Source organism: Pan troglodytes, chromosome X (genome assembly GCF_028858775.2).
Source record: "Pan troglodytes isolate AG18354 chromosome X, NHGRI_mPanTro3-v2.0_pri, whole genome shotgun sequence".
NCBI classification, from domain to species: Eukaryota; Metazoa; Chordata; class Mammalia; order Primates; family Hominidae; genus Pan; species Pan troglodytes.
In genome coordinates, this window is record NC_072421.2 from 55,048,938 (window position 1) to 55,072,326 (window position 23,389).

A 23,389-nucleotide genomic window follows, 5' to 3' on the forward strand; every position below is an offset into this window, starting at 1 on the left:
AGTATCCTAGCTCTTTGCAACTCACTGTGTAGTTTTTGGGCATTTCCTTCCTCTTTCTCATTCTGTTTCCCTGTTGGTAAAATGGAATGGTGACCAACAAGTGACCTGTGGTTACCTCATAGATCTGCCACTTGTCTGAGGGAGTCAGAATGCACTTGTCTGTTCCCTGTCCAATAAAAGGCTACACATGCTGCAGTTTGTGCTTTATTTTTAGGCTCAATTCAGCTAGAGGCACACAACAAAGCAGAAGACAGGAGGAGGCCTGGACCCAAGTGAAGCGCAGGTGGGGTGTGAATCCTAGGCAGCTGGCTTCTCAGGCATAGGTGGTGACATACTGGGGCCCCATGTTCCCGAAGTAGGAACGTTCCCACTCACTCATGAGCTCAAAGTGTACAGGACGGCGACAGAAATTGCAGGCAGCCACAGACACATCCTGGAGGGGCAGCCCCACCGCAGTCCAAGCCAGCAGCAGCTTCTCTGAAGGTGGTAGGGGGAGGGGAGGGAAAAAATGGGTTAGACTAGATCTTCCAAATCTGTCACAGTACAGATGAGCCAAGATATTGATCCCCCTCAACCCTTCAAGATACCTCAGGGCCAGAAGTAGCCTACTGTTTGCTTCTGTGTGTGCCGTGAATATTACCATTTGTATCTGGATGCTGGGATATATATTATAAAAGATTTGGAAGCTCTCCTTTGACACAATTTGAAGCCATACTGTCCTGGCCTGGACCACTCCCTAAGTATAGGATGTGCTGTGGTCCAAGAATGACTGTCTGCTTGGGCTCCAAGCCCTATGAGGACAATGATAATGACAGTAACTATACTGTGTCATTGGTGCTATGACCAGGAAACCTGGGGTAGGGGGTCCACTTGGGGGTGTGAAAACCCAGAGAAGGGAACCTGACCTAGCTGGAGGAAGTACCCCAGGTACGTTCCAGGGCTCTGTTCTTGGCCTTTTCTGTGTTCATGCCCTTGTTGATCTTGTCTAGTCACATGACTTTAAAGACCATCTATATGCTGATGGTTCAGAAATTTTAATCTCCAGCTCACGCCACTCTACTGGTTTCCAATCTTGTATATCCAATGGCTTTTCTCCATCTCCACCTAGATGTCTAATATGCATTTCTAACTTATGAGTACAACTGAGCTACTCATGTCCCTACCCTCCACCAAGCTATTCTTTTAGCTTTTCCCATCTCAGTGGATGGCAATTCCAGTTGCTCAGTCCAAAAATTTCAGAGCTATCCTTTATTTTTCTCTTTCTCTCTTACCCTATATCCCATCTATCAGCAAAGACCCTCGGCTCTACCTTCAAAATCTGACCACTTCTTATTGCCTTCATTATGATCAAGTCTGAGCCACCATCATCTCTCACCTGGGATATTACTGTAGCCCACTCTTGGGTCTCCCTGCTTCCACCCTTGCTCTCTTTTAGTGTATTCTCTACATAGAAGTTGGAGTAATTTTGTTAAAACCCAAGTCAGAAATATCAGTCCTGTGCTCAAATCCTTTCAAGGGCTCTCAGAGTAAAAGCCAAAATCCTTCTAATGGCCTACCATACCCTATACAATCTGGTCCCACATTGCCTCTATGTACTCAATTTTTCTGTCTCCCACTTGCTTATACCATTCCACCCACACCCATCTTCTTACTGTTCCTCAAATATAAAAGGAATACTCCTGTGTCTTCCCTGCCTTAGGATGTTCCCTCTGCCTGCGATGCCATTCCCTTAGATATCTGCCTCACTAACTTCACCTCCTTCAAATTTTTGCTCAAGTTTCACCTCAGCGTCTTCTACCCTTGCCACTCTAATACTACAACCCTTCTCTGAACTTGCCCCTGGCCCCTTATCCCATTCTCCTTATCCTGCTTTATTTTTTCCCATAGAACTTAGAACTAATGTGCTACTTAATTTGCTTATTTTTGGTAATTTTTTTTTTACTATCCCCTTCCACTAGAATGTAAGCTCCAGAGGGTAGGAATTTTGTGTCTGATTTGTTTGCTACTGCATCCCCAGTGCCTAGAACATATCTAGTACACAGTTGGTACTCAATAAATATTTGTTGAAAGAATGCCTAAGTTAAGTCTACAAGATGAAGGAAAGTAAGCCAGAGGAAAGTGTGAGGGAGGGCATTCCAATCAAAAGAGAGCAGCATGAGCAAAGTCCCAGAGGTAAGAGAGCAGAAAAAAATGAGGGAACGACAAGTCCTTCAGTGTAGCTGAAAAAACAAAATGCATGTGGGGAGGAGGTGAGGGCATAGAGATCACCATGTGGAAGGCATTGAATGCTATGCTGAAGAGCTTCAACTCTGTCCTATATGTCAATGGTTTCCAAATTTTGGACTATACATCCCTATCAGTACAAATGTTTTAGCATGTGCCTCCAATCTCTATATTTGTTTATATATTATATACATGTATAACTATCAGTCTGTATATTAAAGATCAGTATCAGTGATGCTTGATTTCCTATTTTTAAGATAAAAAAACATAAAATTCTAACACATATTCTGCTCCTTCACCCTGTAATCGTTTTGCATACCCCTTGGAGGTCACTGCTTTAGAGTCTAGAGGGAAACATGAAGGGGTTTAAGCAAGGGAGCAATATAGTCAGAATTTTAGAAAAATCCCTCTAGTGGTCATCATCGAGAAAGGATTTGAGAGGAGCAAGAGAGAAGCAGAGAAATTAGGAAAAAAATCATGTTGACATGGATTAAAGAAGTGGCAGGGGAGAAAAGCAAATAGGTTTGAGAGAGATTATAGATAACTTTTGTAGGATTTCAGGATGGATTGGCTATGGAACTTAGGGACTGGTGGAGCCATCGTGGATGCCTCATATATTCTTACAAAAGCCTAGCCTAGGTGGACATTCAGAGAACCAAGAATACTGAGAGCTCTACAATTGAAGCCCAGAGCAATAGAGAATACTGAACAAAAGGCCCAGGAGTCTGGGTCATCAGCTCAGAGAGGTGGTAGACCTAGCAGTTATGACCATGGAGGTAGAGACAGACCTCCCAGTTGCAACTTAGAAGCTGTGTGACCTTGGATCAGCGACTATATATTTTTGTGCCTCAATTTCCACATGTACAAAATGGAAATGATAAGAGGATCTCTAACTCTTGAGGTTGTTGTGGGGATTAGATGAGTTAATACGTGTAAAGTGTTTAGAACAGTGCTTGGCACATGGTAAGTACTTAATGTTAGCCAGCATTATTTAATGCTTTTGAATGAATGAATGGCGCCTACCTAGCTTGTCTTCCTTGAATTCTCATACTGCCCATGCTTCAGACAAACAGAATTATGTTGTCAATACATACCCACTGCTTTCCTATCTCTAGGTCATTGCTCGTGGAATTCCCTTATTCTGGAATATTCTTACAACATATTCACATGTACTTCAACATGCATCATAAAAACTTCCTTACTCACAAAGCCTCTCCAATTTCATCCTTCCCACCCTCTCTCTCCATAATGTGTCCACTCCCTCTAGCTCCCAGAATACTGGAGCTCATCATACTGGACCAGTACCATCTATATCTGGCTCCTCTGCTAGACCATCAACTGCCTACATGTCTTTCATCCAACAGGCCTGGAATGAGCACCTATTCAATGTCAGGCCCTGCATTAAAAACTACCCAGGCCGGGCATGGTGGCTCACGCCTGTAATCCCAGCACTTCGGGAGGCCTAGGCAGGTGGATTACGAGGTCAGGAGTTCGAGACTAGCCTGGCCAACATGGTGAAACCCCATCTCTACTAAAAATACAAAAATTAGCTAGGCATGGTGGCACGTGCCTGTAATCCCAGCTACTTGGGAGGCTGAGGCAGGAGAATTGCTTGAGCCAGGACCTGGGAGGCAGAGGTAGCAGTGAGCCAAGATCGTGCCACTGCACTCCAGCCTGGGCTACAGAGCCAGACTCTGTCTCAAAAAAACAAAAACAAAAACAAACAAACAAACAAACAAAAACAAAACTACCCAACAGAAATCCAACAAACATTAGGTGAATTGACTAAACTGGCATTTTCAGGGTAAATCTCAAACTACTCAGCTCTACAAGCCTCTCAATCCAGTCTCTATCTCATGTTGTCTTTGTAGACTCATAGATTGATACTCCCCTGCCCCACTCCATTCCTATGACCCTACATTCCAATACCACCTGCTTATTGTTCTTGATATATCCCTGGCTGCTTCTCATTCTCCTCACCTATCTTCATGCTCTTCCCTCTGGTAGGAATACTTCTTCCATGCCCTCTTTCTTTTAATACCACTCACTTTGCAAGACTCAGCTCAGGTGTCACCTCTACTAGGAAGCGGGTCTTGCATCCCTCAGGCTGAGTCAGGCCCCTCCTCTCTGCTCTGACAACTCTATCATGCACTGCCTTGTGGAGCTTTGATCATCCCTTAGTGTCATTGTTTGTGTTCACTATGGTATCCCCAACCAAACTGGAGCCCTACAAGTGTAGGGGCTGCTTCTCATTTATTTGTGACCCTAGTATAGGTGCTGGCACACATTAGATGTTCCAGAAATATTTTGTAAACTCGATGGTCTCTGTCCTCTCAGCTTCTCTTTCAGATCCTGGGGCTGAGGGGAGGGAGGTCCTGTAGGCACCCATGTTGAGAACTTACCCACAAAATCTTCCATCATCTGAGGGCTGTGGTGGGGGGAGGGTGCCAAGCGCAGGAGCTCTTCACCCCGGGGGACAGTTGGGTAGTTGATGGCCTGCACATAGATGCCATGCTTGGAGAGCAGGAGATCACAGAGCTTGCTGTTGAGTGCTGCATTGCCCACCTGGACTCAGGAGAAAGGCTAATCAGTACCTGCCACTCTGGCTCCACCATCACTAGCTCCATTAAGCAGATGGAGGGAACTAGATGAGGGAACATCACTGAATTTTGGGATAGATTTTTTTTTTCCATTAGGGGCTTAGTGGCAGCTCCAGAATTTCTATCAAGGAGGAGCTCAGAGCTAGCAATTTGGTTTGAAAAGGATGGAGCAGAGGTGGTACCAGGAGCCCTGTTTGGAAGCTGTTTGCAGAGCAAGCACACTGATTTTACTTAGCTAATATCTTAGTTTGGGATGGTTCTGGGTGAGAAGATACCCCCCACCAAGCCAATTCTGGAACCCCCCCCCAAGCCAATTCTGGGGTGCTGTCACTAAATTAATTCATAAAATGAGTGTTTAAAGGAAATACTAGGTTAGTCTAAAGAGCAGTGACTATTTCTCATCCACAAAATTGTCACAAATAAGTGTCCTTTCCCTGCCCTGGGTTACTGACTCACACAAATACGTGTTATTTAAGAAAGAAGTAGCAGTTCATTTTTAAAGGCAGTAAATGCTCATATTGAGGATCCAAAGTAGCAGCTAATCCTATGGCTTTTGATTTTATTTTTCTGCCCTCAATTCTCAATAAGAAGTACGTTTTACACCGTGACCATAAACGCACACATACACATACATGTATATATGCAAATACCCAAAATGCATACAAATTTTTCACAAATTGATACCCTTAGTATGTGATGTACTCCAACATTTTCTATTTCTTTTCTTTTTTTAATGCTAATGATAACCCACTAAGCTGATTTTGTGACCCATTAATTGTCTTGATCCAGTTTGAAAAACTCTGAATTATAGGCTGTGAGCACTCGCTATTGTTAGGGTTAGGATAATCTAATAAGCATGAGGTAATGGCTGATGCAAGGAAAAGACTGGTTAATCCAGAATGGCTGATAATTTTTCAAAAAGGGAAACAAAGCTGGCGATAAGGGGAATGGTTAGCAGGAAAGCAAATAATTGAAGACAGCAACAGATGTAGGTTTGTTGGGAGCGTGAGGCTCCCAGAAGAAATAGGTGGAGAGGGCAATGGGCATGGTGGGGCTCTCACCCGGATGGGGATGATGTGGCTGGGGCAGGGGATGACAGGAAGGCCCCTGTCCATGAGTAGCTGGCGCATGTGCTTGACATTGCGCTGGTGGGCTCGCCTCAGGGCTTGGCCCTCCTCTCCCTTGAGCAGCCGCACAGATTCTAGAGCTCCAGAGAGCACCATGGGGGGCAGAGAAGTGGTAAAGATGAAGCCTGCAGCATAGGAGCGCACCATGTCCACCAAGTCACGGGTGCTGGCGATGTAGCCGCCCACACAGCCAAAGGCCTTGCCTGGAGACAGAAAGGAATAAGATATACACAGATCCCATAATCAGTCCCAGAGCAACAGGATCATGTGCCAGATAACACAAGGGGGTGCACCAGAAGTTGGGGCTCCAGGCTGTCTTCCCAGGCCTCTGCTCATCTGTCCATGACAAGGCAGTCGTAGCTGATAATTCTGCTGCTTTGAGATAGGACTTTCAAGTCTTGCCATATGCAATGACTAGATAGGCAGGAGCTGGGTGGGGACCTTTAGCTGGATAGGGTCAGGAGTGGAGGTAAGATGAAGCTTGGGGCTAGGGTGGGGGAGGGGTTTAGAAACACAGCTCTTCACATACTCAAGTTGAATCTAACTATTTGGCCTAGTTCAAGGTCTTTTCAAAAAAATTCTACCAGACTTTCTCATCAACTCTGCAGTGGGATGCGAGTGGAGAGAGGGAGTCCAGGATGGCAGCAGCCTGGGGCTGTGAATTCTGTCCAAACAACCCCTATAGCTTTGGGGAGGAGGCAGAAAAGAATTTTGTAAGGGCCTCCTCTCTGGAGGGTATATAAGAAGGCCCAAAGCATTCACTTACCAAGAGTTCCAGAGATGATGTCAATCTTATGCATAATTCCATCACGCTCCCCAATCCCAGCGCCCCGGGACCCATACAGTCCTACAGCATGGACCTCATCCACGAAGGTCAGGGCCCCATACTGGTGGGACACATCACACAACTCCTCGAGGGGACAGATGGCACCTGAGCAAAGCCAAGGGATAGAGGTAGGACATCATAACCCTTCCCCAGCTCCATCTCCAATGTGGAATTTCCCATCCATGCCTACTTTGAGTTGGAAAAGGGTGTTGTAGAGAGGAAGGAGGATGTGCGCCTTCATTTAGAACTATTACAAACCTCTGTGTATGGATCGATTGCCTGTATCTCATCCCTGCCTTCTCTCTCTCTCTCTCTGTCTCTGTGTGTGTGTGTGTGTGTGTGTGTGTGTACGTGTGTGTGCACATGTGTGTGTGTTCCCCAGCCTGGGATCAAGGCTTGACTCTTTGTCTTTCTATTTTTACTTCATTCTGACAATGTCTATTTTCCTGTTTCTGCTGTGTTCAGCCTAGCATCATTTCAATGGGAGAGATTCAGCCTAAGGATCAACAGTTTGGGCAGAGTTTGCACCCCAAAAATAGGTAAATAACTATTTATTTGCAAATGTAACGAGGTAGAATGGTACCAACATAGTTTCCACTAGAGAAATAATGAATTTGAATAGTCTCAGTGGTAGAAATATACAAAAGGGATAGGATAGTTTTACTTTATTGCTAGTGTTAGAAATGTGGGAGTGGGCATAATAGTAAGTTTCTTACATATATTAACTCATTTAATTTGCATACCTATTTAATTATTATCACTTACATTTTTCAAATAAGCAACTGAGAACTGAGACACAGAGCAATTAAGAAGCTTGCCCAAGCTAGTAAATGGTCATGCTAGGATTTGAACATGGATAGTCTGGTTTTAGAGCCTGTGTGTATAGTCATTACATGCCACTTAAGATACCTAAATCAGGGAATACTATGGACTCTTTTGTTTCAGTTGGAAAAGGGACAAACTGAAATGAGTTGAGGACCTCTTCCCTTAAATAAATCCATAAGAGGATGCCTAAAACACATGATTTCTACACAACAGGGCCAGCAATAGAAAGCTTCGGACATTGTTTCAATTGAGCAAAGAAAGGAGGTAGGAGTGTGAAGATCATTTAATTCTACTAAAGCATAATAACTAGAATGGTTTCTATCATCTCTAATTCTTACAACCAGATATTTTACCTTTGGGAAAATTGAGGCTTAGACAGTTAAAGAGTTACCAATGGTCATAGCCAGTAACTGTCAAAGGTGGGATTTGAACCCAGGTCTCTCTGACTTGAAAACCTGTTTTGACCCCAATGCTTCATACTGGACCTTGAAAAAAATCCTAGGCAATGGTTTTTGAAATTTCCTTCATAAAAACCAAACACTGGGATTATTGATTTACATATCATTTCTAACAAGAGAAGTGTTACTCGAGGAATTGGAGTTATATGTGTTAGGGTGCAGATACTCACTTTAGCACCAACTTGCTGAGCCACTCAAGATGAATTGGATGCCAACTCTGAACTTTAGTTTCTTTACCTATAAGATGAATGTAATAGCTGCCTCCATTCTTTGGCATTTACTAGCTGTGTGACCTTGGACAAATTACTCTTATGTCTCAGTTTCCTCATGTAAAAAATCAAAATAATAATAACACCTATCACATAGAATTGTTCAGAAAATTAAGTGAATTAATACATGTAAAATACTAATAATTTTGCTTGGCACATAATAAACACTATAAATATTAGCTGTTATAATGTTATCATCATCATCATCATCATGATCATCATGGTTTTTGTGAGACCAACACTAGTAAACATACACTCACTCATATACATACCATCCATGGAGTGGACAGTCTCAAAGGCCACAATTTTGGGTATCTTAGGGTTGGACTTCTCTAGAAGTTTCTTTAGGTGGTCAGGGTCATTGTGCCTGAAGACAAACTTGGCTGCTCCACTGTTACGGATACCTTGGATCATGGAAGCATGGTTGCCTGCGTCTGAGTAAATCTCGCACCCTGAGGAAGCAGATGTATAATCCTTAAGCTTCTTTCCCAGTACTCCCACTTCAACCTTCAGGTTTGACCTGGCAAAGAAAAGGGCCAACCCTTTCTTCCCTTTGAAGACCTTGCTCTGCTTCTTCCTTCTCTGGGAACTTTTGTGACACTTCTTTCTCCCTTGGAAGGACTTCACTGTTCCCAAATTCTGACCCCTACATCCTTCCCTCCAGTCATTTGTAACCCTGGTCTAGCCTCTGACTGCCTTGGGGTGGAAGAACATTTAATTTCCCAAGAAGCTTCAGAGTTTTTTGAGGACAGGACCTATTTTCCTTCTCCCCAATATATAAGATCAAGACTTGAAAAAGGGATTACCCCAGGGAATGTTTGTTGACTCAGACTGATGCTAGATTGTTCCTAGTCTAGATGAAATTCCATCCATTCCAGGTAGCATCTGCTTGTGGTTACAGGGATGGATATTTATCAGGCTTTTACTGTTGGAATCATAAGCTTATGGCATGTCAGAGCTGGCAGGGCTGTTAGTGATCATGGGATTCATCCCTTTACTATACAAGTGAGAAAGCTAAGGTCCAGAAAGATTTGAAGAATGCAGGGCTTTTTACTGGGCAATCCTGGTGGGGCAGGTGGGCATGTGAAATTGGTAGAGGGAGTTGATTCCTGGACCTCCCCAACCCCTGCCACCAACTGCACTGCCATCAGGGAACTGTGGCCTTTTTATAAGATTAAGGGATAACTTCCACCTGAGAAAACGAGTTATGGCTTTCTGGAGAAAATGGCTTGAAAGACAAGCAGACTGGGAGTTGCATGGGAGCAAAAACATCTTATTATCTCTCTGTCTCTGGTGTCCAGTATAAGAGTAAGCACACAGTAGATGCTAAGTAAACATTTATTAAATGAATGGATAAATAAACTGATGACAGATTTATAAGTAAGTGAATGAGTATATGAATGAATGTATTACTGAATGAAATAGTGAGAGGAGGGATGCAAAAAGGTGAGACCGAAGAGATACATAGAAGCCAGATTATTGAGAACTTTAGAAGCTGTGATAAGAAATTTGGATTTGGTCCTGGGGGAATGGGGGTCCACTAAAGGGTTTTGACCAGGGCTGAGGGTGGGGTGACAAAGATAGTTTTGCATTAAAAAAAATTCTGACTGTTGTAAAGAATAGATTATCGGAGGGCAAAGGTAAAATTTTCTTTAAAAAATGATGTTGGATCAGGCTAGGATGCTGGCAGTAGAGATGGAAAGAAGTTTAATTCTAATGGTTGAGGAGGGGATGGACTAAAAACAACTTAAAGATGTTGAGTTTAGTTGGGGCTTATGGGTGGACTCAAAAAAAGTTTCTGAGAAGTGGTGGTAATATTTTTGCTGTGCTGAAGAATCAGCAGGAGGTGAGGAAGTAGATAGTAAGAGCGAAGACTTCTCTCAAGCAGTTTGCCTGTTATAGGGAGGAAAGAGGGCAGTAGCTAGAGAGTGATCAGGGGTTGAGGCAATGTTTTTTTATAAGATACAAGAGACTTGAAAACATGTTTAAAGAGAGGGAGAGGCTGAAGATACAGGAGAGGAGGAGAGAGCCAATAGGTCAAGATTCCTAAGGTGGTAGAGGGGAATGGGGCACAGAGCAACAGTGGAAGGATTAGTCACAAGATAAAGGATACTTCTTCCACTATGACAGAAGAGAAGGAGTGAGGAGAGGACATTTGAAGATGCTTATGAGTTTGTAGGTGCTTTGTGGCTGGGAGTCAACGACATTGCTGTCTGGTATCTTCTATTTTGAATGTAGTAGAACATGAAGTTGTCTGCTGAGGGAGATGGGGAGGAGGGGGTGCGGGAAGGCTGAGGATAATGGTGGTTTGGCAAAACTGCCCCATAAACTTCGAGAACTGACCAGGGAAATGGGATTGTCAGAGACCATGGAGAACCCAGTAGAGGTTAAGAGTATGAATTTTTAGTGACTCCTGTCTGAGCAACTGTATGAGCCCAGAATTGATATAGTGAAGATGGAGAGTTGTATTCATTCTGGATTGGGCCTTGGCGGAAGGACAACAAGGCGTATGAGGTGAGGACATTACAGACTAGAGAGTAGGAGACTGGGAATATGGGAACCAGTGTACAAGTGAAGGGATTGGCTTTAGGCAGAAGGAGAGATATGCCTTCCATTGTAAAAGGAAAGAATGAGGCAAGGCTAGATGAACAATTAGATAAGTTCGTAGGTTTGGTGGCAATAAATAAGGATTCTCTGTCTGGGGCTTCTGTTTTTATTGTGAAGTAAGATGTGACGTTATTTGCTGAGTGTGGAGGAGAAGGTAGTCAGAGGTTTTCGAAGAGGAGAAAAAGTTTGAAAAAGCTCCTGTGGAGACATAAAATAACTATGTATGTGTGTTAAGAGCTCAGTTGAGTTGGGAGGTGATGAATTTATAGTGTTTCCTTTCTGTGAGGTGGGGTAATGTTCCCCGGTAATGGTCCTCTCTACGTGCAGAAGGAGAGAAAGCAGAGGGATATAATTATCCAGTGTTGAGGATATGCAAGGTGGATAAGAAGGAAGAACAATGGGAGTGAGGGAACTCCAAATACAGGGAAGGAGTGATGGAACCAGTGAAACTGGATGCTGTATTGCAGGATACCAGCCCTGAACAAAGCTCAGGCCTCAGGCTTACCTGGCAGGATCTTGGCCAAGGTGAAGAGAGTAGAGTCATTGGCAACAAAGCAGGAGGAGAAGAGCAGGGCTGAGTCCTTCTGGTGCAGCTCAGCCAGCTCCTGCTCAAGCTCCACATGAAACTTACTGGTGCCTGAGATGTTGCGGGTGCCACCAGCTCCAGCACCATGACGCTGCAGGGTCTCCCTGGCCAGGAGAAAACAGGAGAAAAGGAGAAAAAGAAACTCTCGTCAGGCATCAAGGAACTGGGTAGGTTTCTCTTCCTTGATGGGAGTCAATGTTGAGTTAGTGATCCTATATAAACTGTGTCCTATGAGACAAAGTAGAGGGAAGGATGGGGAGGATAGGGAGACATGTGCCTTCCTTCTAGGACTGGAGGTACTCAGGGAGAGAGGGAGAAGCTAGGTTGAGCTTGAGTAGTTTGGAAGACCTAGAGGAAGTCACACTCCATCTCTGGCAATGCTAATTCTGCAGCTAGATTAAAAACTCAGGCAGAGTGGGCCTTGCTTGGTCTCCCATCCTTCCCCTCCATAGCATTGGACACTGAAGAGTTTGGGAAACATGGTGTGTTGACTTATTTCATATCCAAGGAATAGATATGATGGAGGACCTTGGACAAAAGAAGTGGTGATAGAACCCAGGTTTCCACTGCCAGCTCTGCCTTTTTTTTTTTTTCCATGTGTGGTTTTTCATCTCCTCTGGCCACTGCTGATGGCTGAAAGCCTACTACTCACTGTGTGGCTTGCAAGACCTGAGGGTGTCGGCTCATGCCCAGGTAATCATTACTACACCAGACGGACACATCCTTTGAGGCCACAGATGCCTCAGAGAAATGTTGGGCAAAGGGATATGCATCAGCCCAGCGGTTCACAGTCTTGAACACACGGTAGGTGTGATCCTGTTTCTTCTCCATGATCTTGTCCCTGAAAAACTGGTCATAACTGAAGACATAGTTTCCTGCAGGAGCAGATATGAGGATGAAAAGAATTCATTTTAAGTCTCTCCCTGGCTAGTCTGTATTTTACCCATGTTGCTGATTTTGAGTTCTCCAACTCTTTTTCCACATATTCATTTATTTGCTCAGTCATTGACTTATGGACCACATTAACTCTCTACTACTTCATTCAGCCATCCTTTTGCTTACTCATTCACTCATTCACTCAGTAGTTCATTCACACATTCATTTAGACTTTCTTATGGCCTCTTCTCTCTTCCCGGGTTGGTGTGGCAGCCTCCTTACTAGAATCACTGCTTTCAGTCTCACTGGAAGGAGTATCAACAGATCTTGTTTCTAGCAATCTCTTTGCCACTTCCTAGCTGTGTGGCCTTGAACAAGTCATGAATCTTCTTTCTTACTTTAAATTTCTTTATTTGTAGAATGAGGCTAATAATACTTTCCTTGGAGAGTTGTGAGCATCTGACAACCAACAACATGTAATATATTCAGACTAATAAATGGCACATGGTAATAGTAGTATTATTACTGCTATAGTATTAGTAGTCATAATAATACTAATAAAGATAGCTAATATTCAATTATATTATTATAGCTAACATTTAATGAATGCCTAGTACATGTAAGTTCTTTCCTAGGAACTTTATAAATATTTAATTTATTCCTCACAACAATGCTCCATGGACAGTTCTATTAGTATCTCCATTTTACAGATGAGGGAACTGGGGCATTAAGTGTTAGACAACTTGACCAGGGTCATGCAGCAAGTAAGTGTTCATCAAGTAAGTAACTCAGAGCCCACTTCTTTAACCATTACCACTACAAAATGGGGTAACTTTATTTCTAGGATAAATTTAAATAACGTTTGCCAAAGAGCTTGTTAAACTCTAGAACTCTTTACGTGAGACAGAAATCATGTTGCAGACAGCAATTTATATGGCTGCTGGAGGTGCAAACTGGTAACATCCTTGCTGCAGAGATGTTTGGAAATACATATCAAAAGTTTTTTAAATGCACATACTGACATATCTAGAGAAATATTTGCAGCATACTTAACAGACAAATGATTGATACTCAGAATTTATTATATAATCTCTGAAAAATTAACATGAAAAATTTCAACTCAGTAGAAAAATGGGCATAGAATATGAACAGACAATTCAATAAATGTAGAAAAAGATTCTTAATCAGGAAAAATAAAACTGGGAAAACAAAATTTCACCTATCAATTGATAAAGATTTAAAGTTTGATAATATCAAGGGCTGGTAAGGGTATGAGACTATGGATACCCTCCTTGATAACTGGTACAGCCATGTTGGAGGGCTAATTGACAAAATGTATTAATATCAAAAATGTACACATCCTTACATCCCAAGAATTTCCACCACTGAGTGTCCATCCTGGAGAAACACTTGCCTGTGTACACAAGGAGATACATTCAAGGATGTTTGTTGCACCACTGTTTGTAATAGAAAAAATTGGAAGCAACCAAATAGAGGAGTAGCCAAATAATCTCTATTATATCTATACTACAAAATATTTTGAAGCATTGAAAAATAAGGTAGATACATATGTGTTAAAGTGGAAGCATTTCCACAGTATATTGTTGAGTGAAAAAAGGGCACAGAGTAAAATATATAGCAAGATATTATTAGGTAAAAATAAAAATTGAAAAAAGTAATACTATACATTTTCTTTGAGTACATTTGTATGTATGTAAAACCAACCTACAATCTAAACTGAGAGAATACAAAAAATTGGAAACAACAACTTAAATTATAGATGCTTGATTAACTGAATGATATTGAATCCATACTATACCCATGACATATTTTTAAGTGAACAAAACAGCATAACGAACTCCAGGTAAAATAAGATCACACTTCTAACAAAAGCAAGGGTGTGGTGAAGAGAGCAGAGGGTGTGTGTGTGTGTGTGTGTGTGTGTGTGTGTGTAGCCATAGAAAAATATCTGGGAGAAAATATAACAAAAACTTAATGGTGGAACTCTGCATGACTTAAATTTCCCTCCTTATACTTTCCTGTATATGTTGAAAAATATTTTACCATGAATCATATTCCTTTTACATTAGAAAATAATGTAAATGTCATTATGGAAAGGAATATAAACACATATAAGAATGGGGAAAAGGTGCTCTATGAAGGGTGAAAGTTTTTGAGGGAAGCATAGAGAAGAAATAATGGAAATAAGCCTAATATTTAATGAAGCCTCATTAGAAACACTTCCATAAATGTAATTTCACTTTCTTCTCATGGTAACCTATTGAGGTAGGTATTAAATGCCACTGAAGGAAAGTGTCTTACTTGCCAAAACACCTAGATCCAGCAAGTGCCAGCATTAAATTTTAAACTCAAATTTCCTTTGGTTCCAAGGCCCTTCTGTACTGTTTCCCCTACTGTGACAGAGGCCCTTTCAGAATGCCTTCCCTATTCCGGTCCCCTTTTTTTCCACCTCAGCAAACTCACCAGGCATATTGTTCTGAATCAGGTGTGTGACCTTCCCAGAGATCTGCTCCTGCTCCTGGGGACCGGAAAATGGCTTCCTTAGGCTGACTGAGACCAGGGAGCTAGGCAGATCTGAGACGGAATGTGAGATTCATTGGCCGTGAAAAGAATGGGGGAAAAAGAAAGCACGTGTTGTCCTCTTTAAGCTCAATGCAACACATGAAAATTCAAGTTTATAAGGTAAGGGCAGCTTCTACAGCGAGAAGAAATCTTCTCCAAGGTGAGCTTCTATTTATCCCCCCGAATGGAGACTATTACATTGTTAGGAAACCTTCTATAAGGTGAATCATACTTCTCTCCACTAGGATTTTCCCTTGGGTCAGGTAACTGGAGCAGCCACCCTGGGTCCTGCATTTAGAAAGTAGATGCAGGATAATGTACCTTACTCTTCTTTTCTAAACATCATTAAATTTCAATTTTGAAGTTTTTGTCCTTAATGATATCCCAAAGGGGCCTATGAAAGATGTCAACAGTGTGGCCATATCTCAAGGGTGATTATCTTGGGTGGTCTGCACTAATTAAGTTGACCTGGGGATCTGCACCCTGGTTAAAGGAGGTACCTACTCCCAGCTCTTTCTCTTTCATGCAAATCCATATTCTCATAGAGTGGTCTTGCTGAAATGTGGGACCCCAGCCTGTTGGGATCAGTTTAGCTACCTGAAAAAGAGGAGTCAAAATTCTAGAGGGCTCATCTTAGAATAATGACTAAAAGTTTCAGGAGCCCGTACATATGTGTTTGTCAGGTATGGTGTGCTTCAGCATACAGCCTAAACTGTTGCCTACCATGGCTCCCCTGGAAAGACTGGACTTCTCATCATGGGATGTGTACTGGCTGCTTTTGTATTAGCCTAGCTCAGGACTGTGACGTAGTGTGTTCAAGCATTAGGAGTAAAGGTTGCATAAGGTGGAACTTGACTCCAACCTGTCTTGAAAGCCTTCACATCCTCCTGGACTTCTGGGGCTGCCTTCTGCACAATCTTGCTCTTCCCATCCTGGAGTTCCGACAGCATGAAGGGACAGTGGCCCTTCACCCAAGATGGAGAATCTATGCAAAGGTAAGAGAGTAATTTGGGGTGCATTTCTAGTCATAAGTTCAGCTCAACAATAATTGCTGAGATCTAATGTACCCCTAAAGCCCTATCTCAGGCTATTGTAGAGACACAGAGATAGATGAGTCTGGTCCCTGTGCTAGGGGAGCTACTAAACTGGTGGGAATGGCATACACTGAAGACACGTTGTGAACAGTGCTGGGATAGAGGAAGTACATGGGCTACAGAAGTCCAGAAGAGGGAGGGGAAATGAGCCAGAATTGGAATTAGACAGTTTGGAGGTCTAAGCAGGCTTTGCAGAGGAGATGATGGCCAAGCTTAGTGTCAAATGAGAAGTATGAGATTCTCCAGTACAGGGTCTAGGAGAGGGTAATCTGACAGGAGCAAAGGCAGAAACTCTTGACAGAATAGTTGATTTAGGCAATTTTAAGTAGTTTCAGCATGTCTGGAGTATAGTGTGTGAGGGACATGACAGTGAGACTGTTTCTTTTCTTTTCTTTGACAGATTCTCGCTCTGTTGCCCAGGCTGGAGTGCAGTGGCACGATCTTGGCTCACTGCAACCTCCGCCTCCTGGGTTCAAGCAATTCTCTGCCTCAGCCTCCCAAGCAGCTGGGATTACAGGCGCCCACCACCACTCCCGGCTAATTTTTTTATTTTTAGTAGATACGGGATTTCACCATCTTGGCCAGGGTGGTCTTGAACTCCTGACCTCGTGATCCACTCGCCTCGGCCTCCCAAAGTGCTGGGATTACAGGCATGAGCCACTGTGCCTGGCCGAGAATGAGACTCTTTCTAGAGAACCTGGCAGAAGACAGATTCTGGGTATATTTTGGGGCCAGTTCATGCTATCTTGACACTTTTCACATGAACCGTCCTAATTATTAGGCAAAGATGGCCAGTATAACTTGGAACTTTTACCCCAGGACCCTAACATTCTCCCCTTTTGCTAGCAGCCTCTTCTTACCTCCTCCAGCCTTTGTTGCCTTAAGGTGGATTTGAGAACAGTTTGGTCCTTGGGTAGCCAGGATGGGACAGCGTCCAATACCAAACAGGAACTGGTGAGTCTTAACCACCTTGCCTAGGAGGCTTGTGGGGCCCCGGGCAAGCACTGGGCAGCACTGTAGCAGCATGGCTGCAGTCACCATCTTGAACCCAAAGTCCTGCAGAAGACATGGAAGAGATGAGGTTCCATCATGAGGGCCTGGCAAAAAGCCAAGCCTTTGATCCTCGTCTTCAGCTTCCCACCCAAAACTTGCTGCCTCCGAGATGCTCTTATTGCCCTTCCAGGGAAAGAACTTCTTTCCCAATGTTAACATGTACCAATAAAACATGAGAGAGGAAGAAATAGGAAACTGACTACTGGGCAAAGGGGTGAAGGAAACAGTTCTAACTGGAGGTCAGAAAGCCTGGATTCTGACTCACATTCTGGCACTGACTACCTCTGTGATGATGAGGATCACTGAAATGTGTTTTTGTGTGGCAGGATGAGAACTGCCAACCCACTAACCCTTAAGGCCAAGATCAATACTTAAGGCCAAGAATCTTTCTAAGAATGTTGGTCTTAGCCAAGTGAAGATTCAGCCTGCTAATGCAAACATATGTCATTGAGTAGAGCTCCTGAGGCTTGGCCCAGGGTGTTTCCTAAGCAGGATCAGCCAGAGAGGGAGAAGGAGCTTGAGGTCACATGTATCGGTTTAAGGAAATCAAGGGAACAGGAAGGAAGGGTAGGCCCTAGGTCCTACAGAATGTGTACCACCAGCCTGATATTATGCTGTCTTTGAATTTGCTCCTGTCTCTTGGATAAGCACAGATATAGGAAGAGGTGAAAGCAAGTCCCAGTGGGGCTGGAAAACAGGGACAAAGACATAGTCTATGGATTAGTGAAACAGGCAGAGGCCAAGACAGAGAAGAGAAAGGGGGCAAAGAGATCAGAAAAAGAGAAAGCAAATGACACACAGGCACTCAATAAATATTTGTTGAATTTTGGGGTAAATTGATGAATGAACAGAGTCTGAAATTGAGGAAGGAGAAGGGACTAGGAGAAAAGCCAGAAGAAAAGAAAATTTAGGAAAGATAAAAGGAGGAAAGTAGAGAGAGAACAAAGATGTGGTGGTGGTGGTAGAGTTAAAAGAACAGAAATTGAGGGGGAAAAAGAGATCAAAGGTAGAGGGAAAGGGAGCAGGGTAGAGATGAAAACAGAGATTGAGTCGAGAGAAAGAGAAAATGAAAAAAGAAAAAGGGGGTGGGGATAGTGCACACAGGGATAAAGGCAGAGACAGATAGACCAAGGGACACGAAAGGGACATGAGGAGGGATCAATGAGTCTAGAGGATTATACAAAGATTCATAGAAGTGAGAACAGGAGTGGAGAGGATCCAGCAGGGGTAGAGAGTCAGTCAGACACAAAGATAAAAAAATGCTGCCAGAAATTGCAAAAGGCTAAGTGAGTTTAGGGAAGAGAATCATGGCCCTAATTGAGGGAGATGAGAGAGAGACCGAGGGACAGAGAGAAGAGAGTAGAGAAAATGACAAGATCAAAGGATAGAGACAGAGAGGTGACTAAAGCAGGGGGATGAGGGTTAAGAGGGGTGAGAGCTGAGAGACACCAAGAGAAAGACAGCTAGAGAGAGCAAGAAGGAGAGACAGATGTAAAGAAAAAGGGCAAATTGGAAAGACAGAGTCAAAAAGTGAGACAAGATAAGGGACAGTACAATGGGAGAGACATGGGAGAATGTGAGAAGACTAAAGCACTGACACTGTGAAGAAAGTTACTGAGTAGAATCTACTAGCACCCTCAGCCTTATGTTTTGAGGGACAGGTCAGCTCATGGCCCTGCCCTCATATGGCAACCTCCTTCATCTCCCTCCCTTCCTGATCTCATAGAACAAGCACCCTCCCCATACCTCACAAAACAACCTCTTTTTCCTGTTCCATCCCAGAGCAACCTCTCCCCCTCTCATGGGCTGTCACAGCAGCCTGGGTTGGTATGTGGGGCCAAGGCATGTGGGCCCTGAAATTGGAAAAGACAGAAGGGTTGTTGGAGGGACTAAATGAAACAATCCAAGTTAAGCCTTTAGTATAGTGTTTGGCACATAGTAAATCTTCAATAAATGTTAGCTTTTCTTATTAAAATTCCAGCTCTCCAATTTCATTGTTGGATGTTCTTGTTCAAATCACTTCCCCTCTCTGGATCTTGGCCTTCATCAGCTGTCAAACGTGAGGTAATTATGGCCACTTCACATGGTAGGTAAGGAATTGGATCCAGTGCCTACCTCATATCTGGAGATATGTGTTTCCCTTCCCCTGCCTGCTTGTGAAAGCTAAAGCACTTGGGGCTGAGCCTGCAGACCACAGATAAAGTTGCCAGAGTTTATCGCCATTGCGGTCTGACCACTCCTCAAGCTGAGACCAGGGCGTGGGAGAGAAGAGGAGCCCCTTCCTGGAATCACGTCTGAGCATCTGGCTAGAGCTGGCCCTGGCTATTGGTGGTAAGAAGTGGATGGCCCAGAAGTGCAGGCAAGGCAGATGACAAGGCTCCAGGCTCCTGTAAACTCCCCTAACATCAATACTGTCAACAATAATGCCAACAACATTGGGGTATGTAGTGGGAAGGAAAGCCCCCAATATTGGAGGCAAAGTCCAGTCCTGCCTTGGGATGGTGGAGAAGACCTACCTCCTGTATATAAAAACAGGAGAAATTAACACACATCATTACTAGGGGGCTTTTGGCCATGATATGCTCAGGGTCCTGGGAAAATATAGACCACTTCTTGGAATTTGTTGAATTCTCAAGTTCTTTCAAGCTCCTGTTCTCATTTCTCTTGTTCTGTTACTCCTTTCCTGAAATTTGCTCTGCCTCACTCTGCCTGGCCATCATTATACCCATGACCTTGTAGTCTAGTTACCATGGGCTCTGTTTCTATTCCATCTCATTACCTACCAAGAGACTAGAGTGAGTAAAATTGAATCAAGGAAGCATTTAGCCAAACTACTTGGGTTTGAATCCTGGCTCCACCACTCACTAGCTTTGGGACCTTAGAAAAGTCACTTCCCTGCTGTACATCTTATATCTGGAAAATGTTGGTAATAACAAGGACAATCTGCATCACAGGAATGTTGTGAAGATTCAGTAAGATAATCCATATAAAGCATTTAGCAGAGTACCTATCCTAGAGTAAACAGTAAAAAAGTGTTAAATATTATATTTAATTGATAGACTTTATTATTTTTATTTTCTCCATTTCCCATGTAGAAAAAATGAACGTACAGCCAAGGGAAGTCACATGAATATACCAGGCTGGGTTTGGGAAGCTAGAGAATTGATTCTTGTCCCAATCCTGTTACAATTTATTGTGTGAACTTGGGCTCTGTAATTCCCCTCTCTGGGCTTCCGTTTCTCCACTGACATTGGACTAGATAATTTCATAGATTCCGCCTAGTTCTGATAGTCAAACACTTACAGAGCCCTCTGTGCCAGGCCATGTTCTCATGTCAACCCTGTGATGATAGGGAAACTGAATCCCAAAAAGATTAAGTCACCTGTCTAGATCAGAAAGCTAGTACATAGGAGAAGCAGGATTTGAACCTAGGCAATCTGTTTCCAGAGATTCCTAACTTAACCATTATGGATCTGTGATTCAAATATTACTACCTTTTTTTCTTGACTGAGGGCCTGACTCTAGACATTTATCTCCTCTGCTGCACTAACATAGGCCTCTTTCCAGGTCATATGCCATTTGTCACCAATGCCTTACCAAAGGAACAGATCTGTAACTACAGTGGAATTTCAGGTACTGTTGAATATTCATTTACTCTACCATTCAATAACTTACGTACCTAATGTGTGATAATGCTTGCCAGGCATCTTCTTAAAACAATACTTTTAACCAAAGAGATGATGGTGAAATTTGAGACCAAGTAACAGATCATTACTGAAAGTTTTTCCCTACGACTTTAAAATCCTCTCTTGTGTCAGCACCCAATCTGTACTCCCAGAGGTCAAAAGGGCCAACTGCAACTCTACCCCAGCAGATAGCCAGAAAACACTCATTGCAGCATTCCTTGTCCCCCACCCCCCCACCCCTTTTGTGGCCTGCTTTGCAAAAGTCAATTAGGTCTGGAAGGGAAGTGGTAATTTCTCTTCAGGAGTTGGAAACATCAGGCCTTACTTCTCTTCCTAGTACCCCTTTCCCACCATGGAAGAATCATACAGAACTTTAGATAACTGTAATCAGAGAATCAGAAATTCTTAGAAACAGGAAAATTTAGAAGATCACAAAATCAAAACTAGAAAGGGTGGTGGAAATTACAGGCCAAGCCTTTTTTTCAGAGAGTGAATGACTTGGCTAGGGTCTCACAGTGAATTAGGATGAGAATAGAAATCTGTTTACTTTCTGTATAGTGACACTACATTCCTCTTCCACTTTCTTCACTTATTTCTGCTAATTATTCATCTCTTAATTCCCCAAATCTCTCCTTACCCAATTCATCATTCCCATCACCCCCACATCCTCTTAGTTTCCCTCCCTAGCTCTTCCCCCACCCCTAGGCTCCCCATGGGCTCTGACCCACTGAGCTCTGCTGTCAGCCCAGCAGGTAGAGGGAGTCAAAGGGAGAGAGGAATGGGGAATTGCAGGAAGAAATATTAAGCCATCATTCTTGATAGAGAGGAAGAGAGAGACAGAAACACAGAGACGGAGAGATACAAAGCCGAGGAAAGAGACAAAAAGGGGGAGAGAAAGAAATTTAGAGAAAAAGATAGTTAGAATTCAGAGGGAAAAATAAGAGAAAGCAAGAGTGTCAGAGAATGATGAAATGAAATGAATGATCTTGAAAACTAACAAAAGAAAGTAACGAAGGGAAAAAGAGAGAAGAAAGCTGAAAATGAGGAAAGACAGAAAGAGACATGGGAGATAAAAAGAAAATGAAAAAGAGACAGATTCTAAGAAACAAACAAAGGAAAAAGTCAGATCTAGTCAGACCAGAGAGTCAGTGTGTACAGCCCTGAGAGACCAGCTGGCAGACCAGAGATAGGGTGCCAGGCTGAAAGCAGCTCTTACCTGTTGCCCTGCACTGAGGACGAACGAATGACGGGTGGGTACTTGGGTTAGGACCTGGCATTTATCCCTTCTCCTCTGACTCAGCCCCACCCACCCTGCCTTCTGCCGGCCTGGCCCTGCATTGGCCCCAAAGGTATCTCAGTCCCTTCCTTGCTAGAGATAAAACCCAAAGTAGCCCCTCCCTCTAGTGTACCCCCTCCCCCAGCTCTGGCTCTTCCCTATTTTCTTCTCTCTATAGGACAGTAAAATTAGCTCATTTGGGCTTTGGAATCAGACCATCCACATAGAGCTGGGATACCTTGAGCAAAACCACCTCTCTGACTATAGATCTCCTCAACTATAAAAGGAGGGCAATAAAACCCAGAAGTGACTGTGGCACAAGTTGGGAGGGGTCTGGAGTCAGACCTAGAATACAGTGTTGTGCTTATGAGCTCTAACAGTCAGCTTCCACAGACTAGATCCCCGGTTGTTGTAACAATTTGGTAATATCATGTATGGAAAACGCATACCACAGTGCCTGGCCCAAATAAATAACAGCTACTATTGACTGAGTGCTTACAATGCACCAGACCCTTCACTAAGTGCTTTACATGAATTAATTTAGCCACATAAGGACCTTAAAAGATAGGTACTATTATCCCTATGTTACAGATGAAGAAACTGAGGCTCAGAGAGGTGAGGTAACTTGTTGATAATTACCCAACTAGAAAGTACAGAGCCTGCCTATGAACCTAGGCAATCTAGTTACAGAACCCACACTCTTCTCTTCCTCTCATAATATACAATTAAAAATGTGAAGTTCTCTGTCTTATCTTTTCTATTACCTTCTCCTCCCTTTTTCATTTTCTTCCCCTTTTGTCACTCTCTTTTTCCCCTTCCCTTATCAATCCTAAGGCAGCAGGACCATGTTATAACCAGACAATTTCATCTTTAGAGCAGATTGTCATCATTAATATTATATTTACATAAATAAGACCATAGTCTACATATTGATTTGCAATTTCTTTTTTTTTGTTTGTTTTCATTCAACCATATGCCAATATACCATGGAGGTTACAAAATCTGAATGCACTGTAATTTATTTAAACACTCCCTTATTGATATAAATTTAGGTTATTCCCAAGGATTTTCCCCCCTCCATTATGATTAATGTTGCAATGAACATCTTTTGGCATTTGTGAGAGCATTTTTTTTAGAGGGTGGCATCCTAAAATATAAGCATTCCTGGATCTAAAGGTAATAGACATTTAAAGTTTTTGATACTGCCAATTTGTCCTATACATGTGTTATACACCCCTCCCCACCCAGTGGTGTATAAGAGTAAATGTGTATCTATTTTCTCACAAACTCACCAATACCA

The 23,389-nt window shown here is 43.0% G+C and overlaps 2 protein-coding genes across 4 annotated transcripts in view; one reads left to right on the forward strand and one right to left on the reverse strand.

Annotated features, from left to right (window-relative positions):
* Positions 1-191: 191 nt before the first annotated feature.
* ALAS2 (5'-aminolevulinate synthase 2) lies at positions 192-22,137 on the reverse strand. 3 transcript variants are annotated; one of them, XM_016943646.3, is made up of 11 exons: positions 22,030-22,137; positions 16,935-17,130; positions 15,843-15,965; positions 14,882-14,992; positions 12,174-12,396; positions 11,441-11,625; positions 8,601-8,780; positions 6,717-6,881; positions 5,885-6,153; positions 4,626-4,788; positions 192-477 (listed from the first exon to the last, which is right to left on the reverse strand). In XM_016943646.3, exons 2-11 carry the CDS (start codon positions 17,113-17,115, stop codon positions 314-316), a joined length of 1,764 nt encoding a protein of 587 aa, XP_016799135.1. In that variant the 5' UTR covers positions 17,116-17,130; positions 22,030-22,137; the 3' UTR covers positions 192-313. The 3 variants fall into 3 exon arrangements, with proteins under 3 accessions (XP_016799135.1, XP_016799136.1, XP_063660325.1); XM_016943647.3 differs by lacking the exon at positions 14,882-14,992; XM_063804255.1 differs by lacking the exons at positions 14,882-14,992; positions 22,030-22,137 and adding an exon at positions 18,874-18,980.
* Positions 19,114-23,389, forward strand: part of PAGE2B (PAGE family member 2B) — a 50,936-nt gene continuing 46,660 nt past the window's right edge. The window contains exon 1 of the mRNA XM_024353330.3: positions 19,114-20,760. Within this exon, the coding sequence (XP_024209098.1) occupies positions 20,700-20,760 (61 nt within the window). The 5' untranslated portion in view covers positions 19,114-20,699. The remainder of the gene's footprint in view (positions 20,761-23,389) is intronic.

What these genes read in the sequence shown, in the direction of transcription:
- ALAS2 (XM_016943646.3), bottom strand. Translation starts at nt 17,115, where the DNA reads ATGGTGACTGCAGCCATGCTGCTACAGTGCTGCCCAGTGCTTGCCCGG. An exon ending in GATTCAGAACAATATGCCTG is followed by an intron (nt 12,397 to 14,881) that starts GTGAGTTTGCTG and finishes CTGCTCCTGCAG; the next exon opens with GAAACTATGTCTTCAGTTAT. An exon ending in CTTGGCCAAGATCCTGCCAG is followed by an intron (nt 8,781 to 11,440) that starts GTAAGCCTGAGG and finishes CTGCTTCCTCAG; the next exon opens with GGTGCGAGATTTACTCAGAC.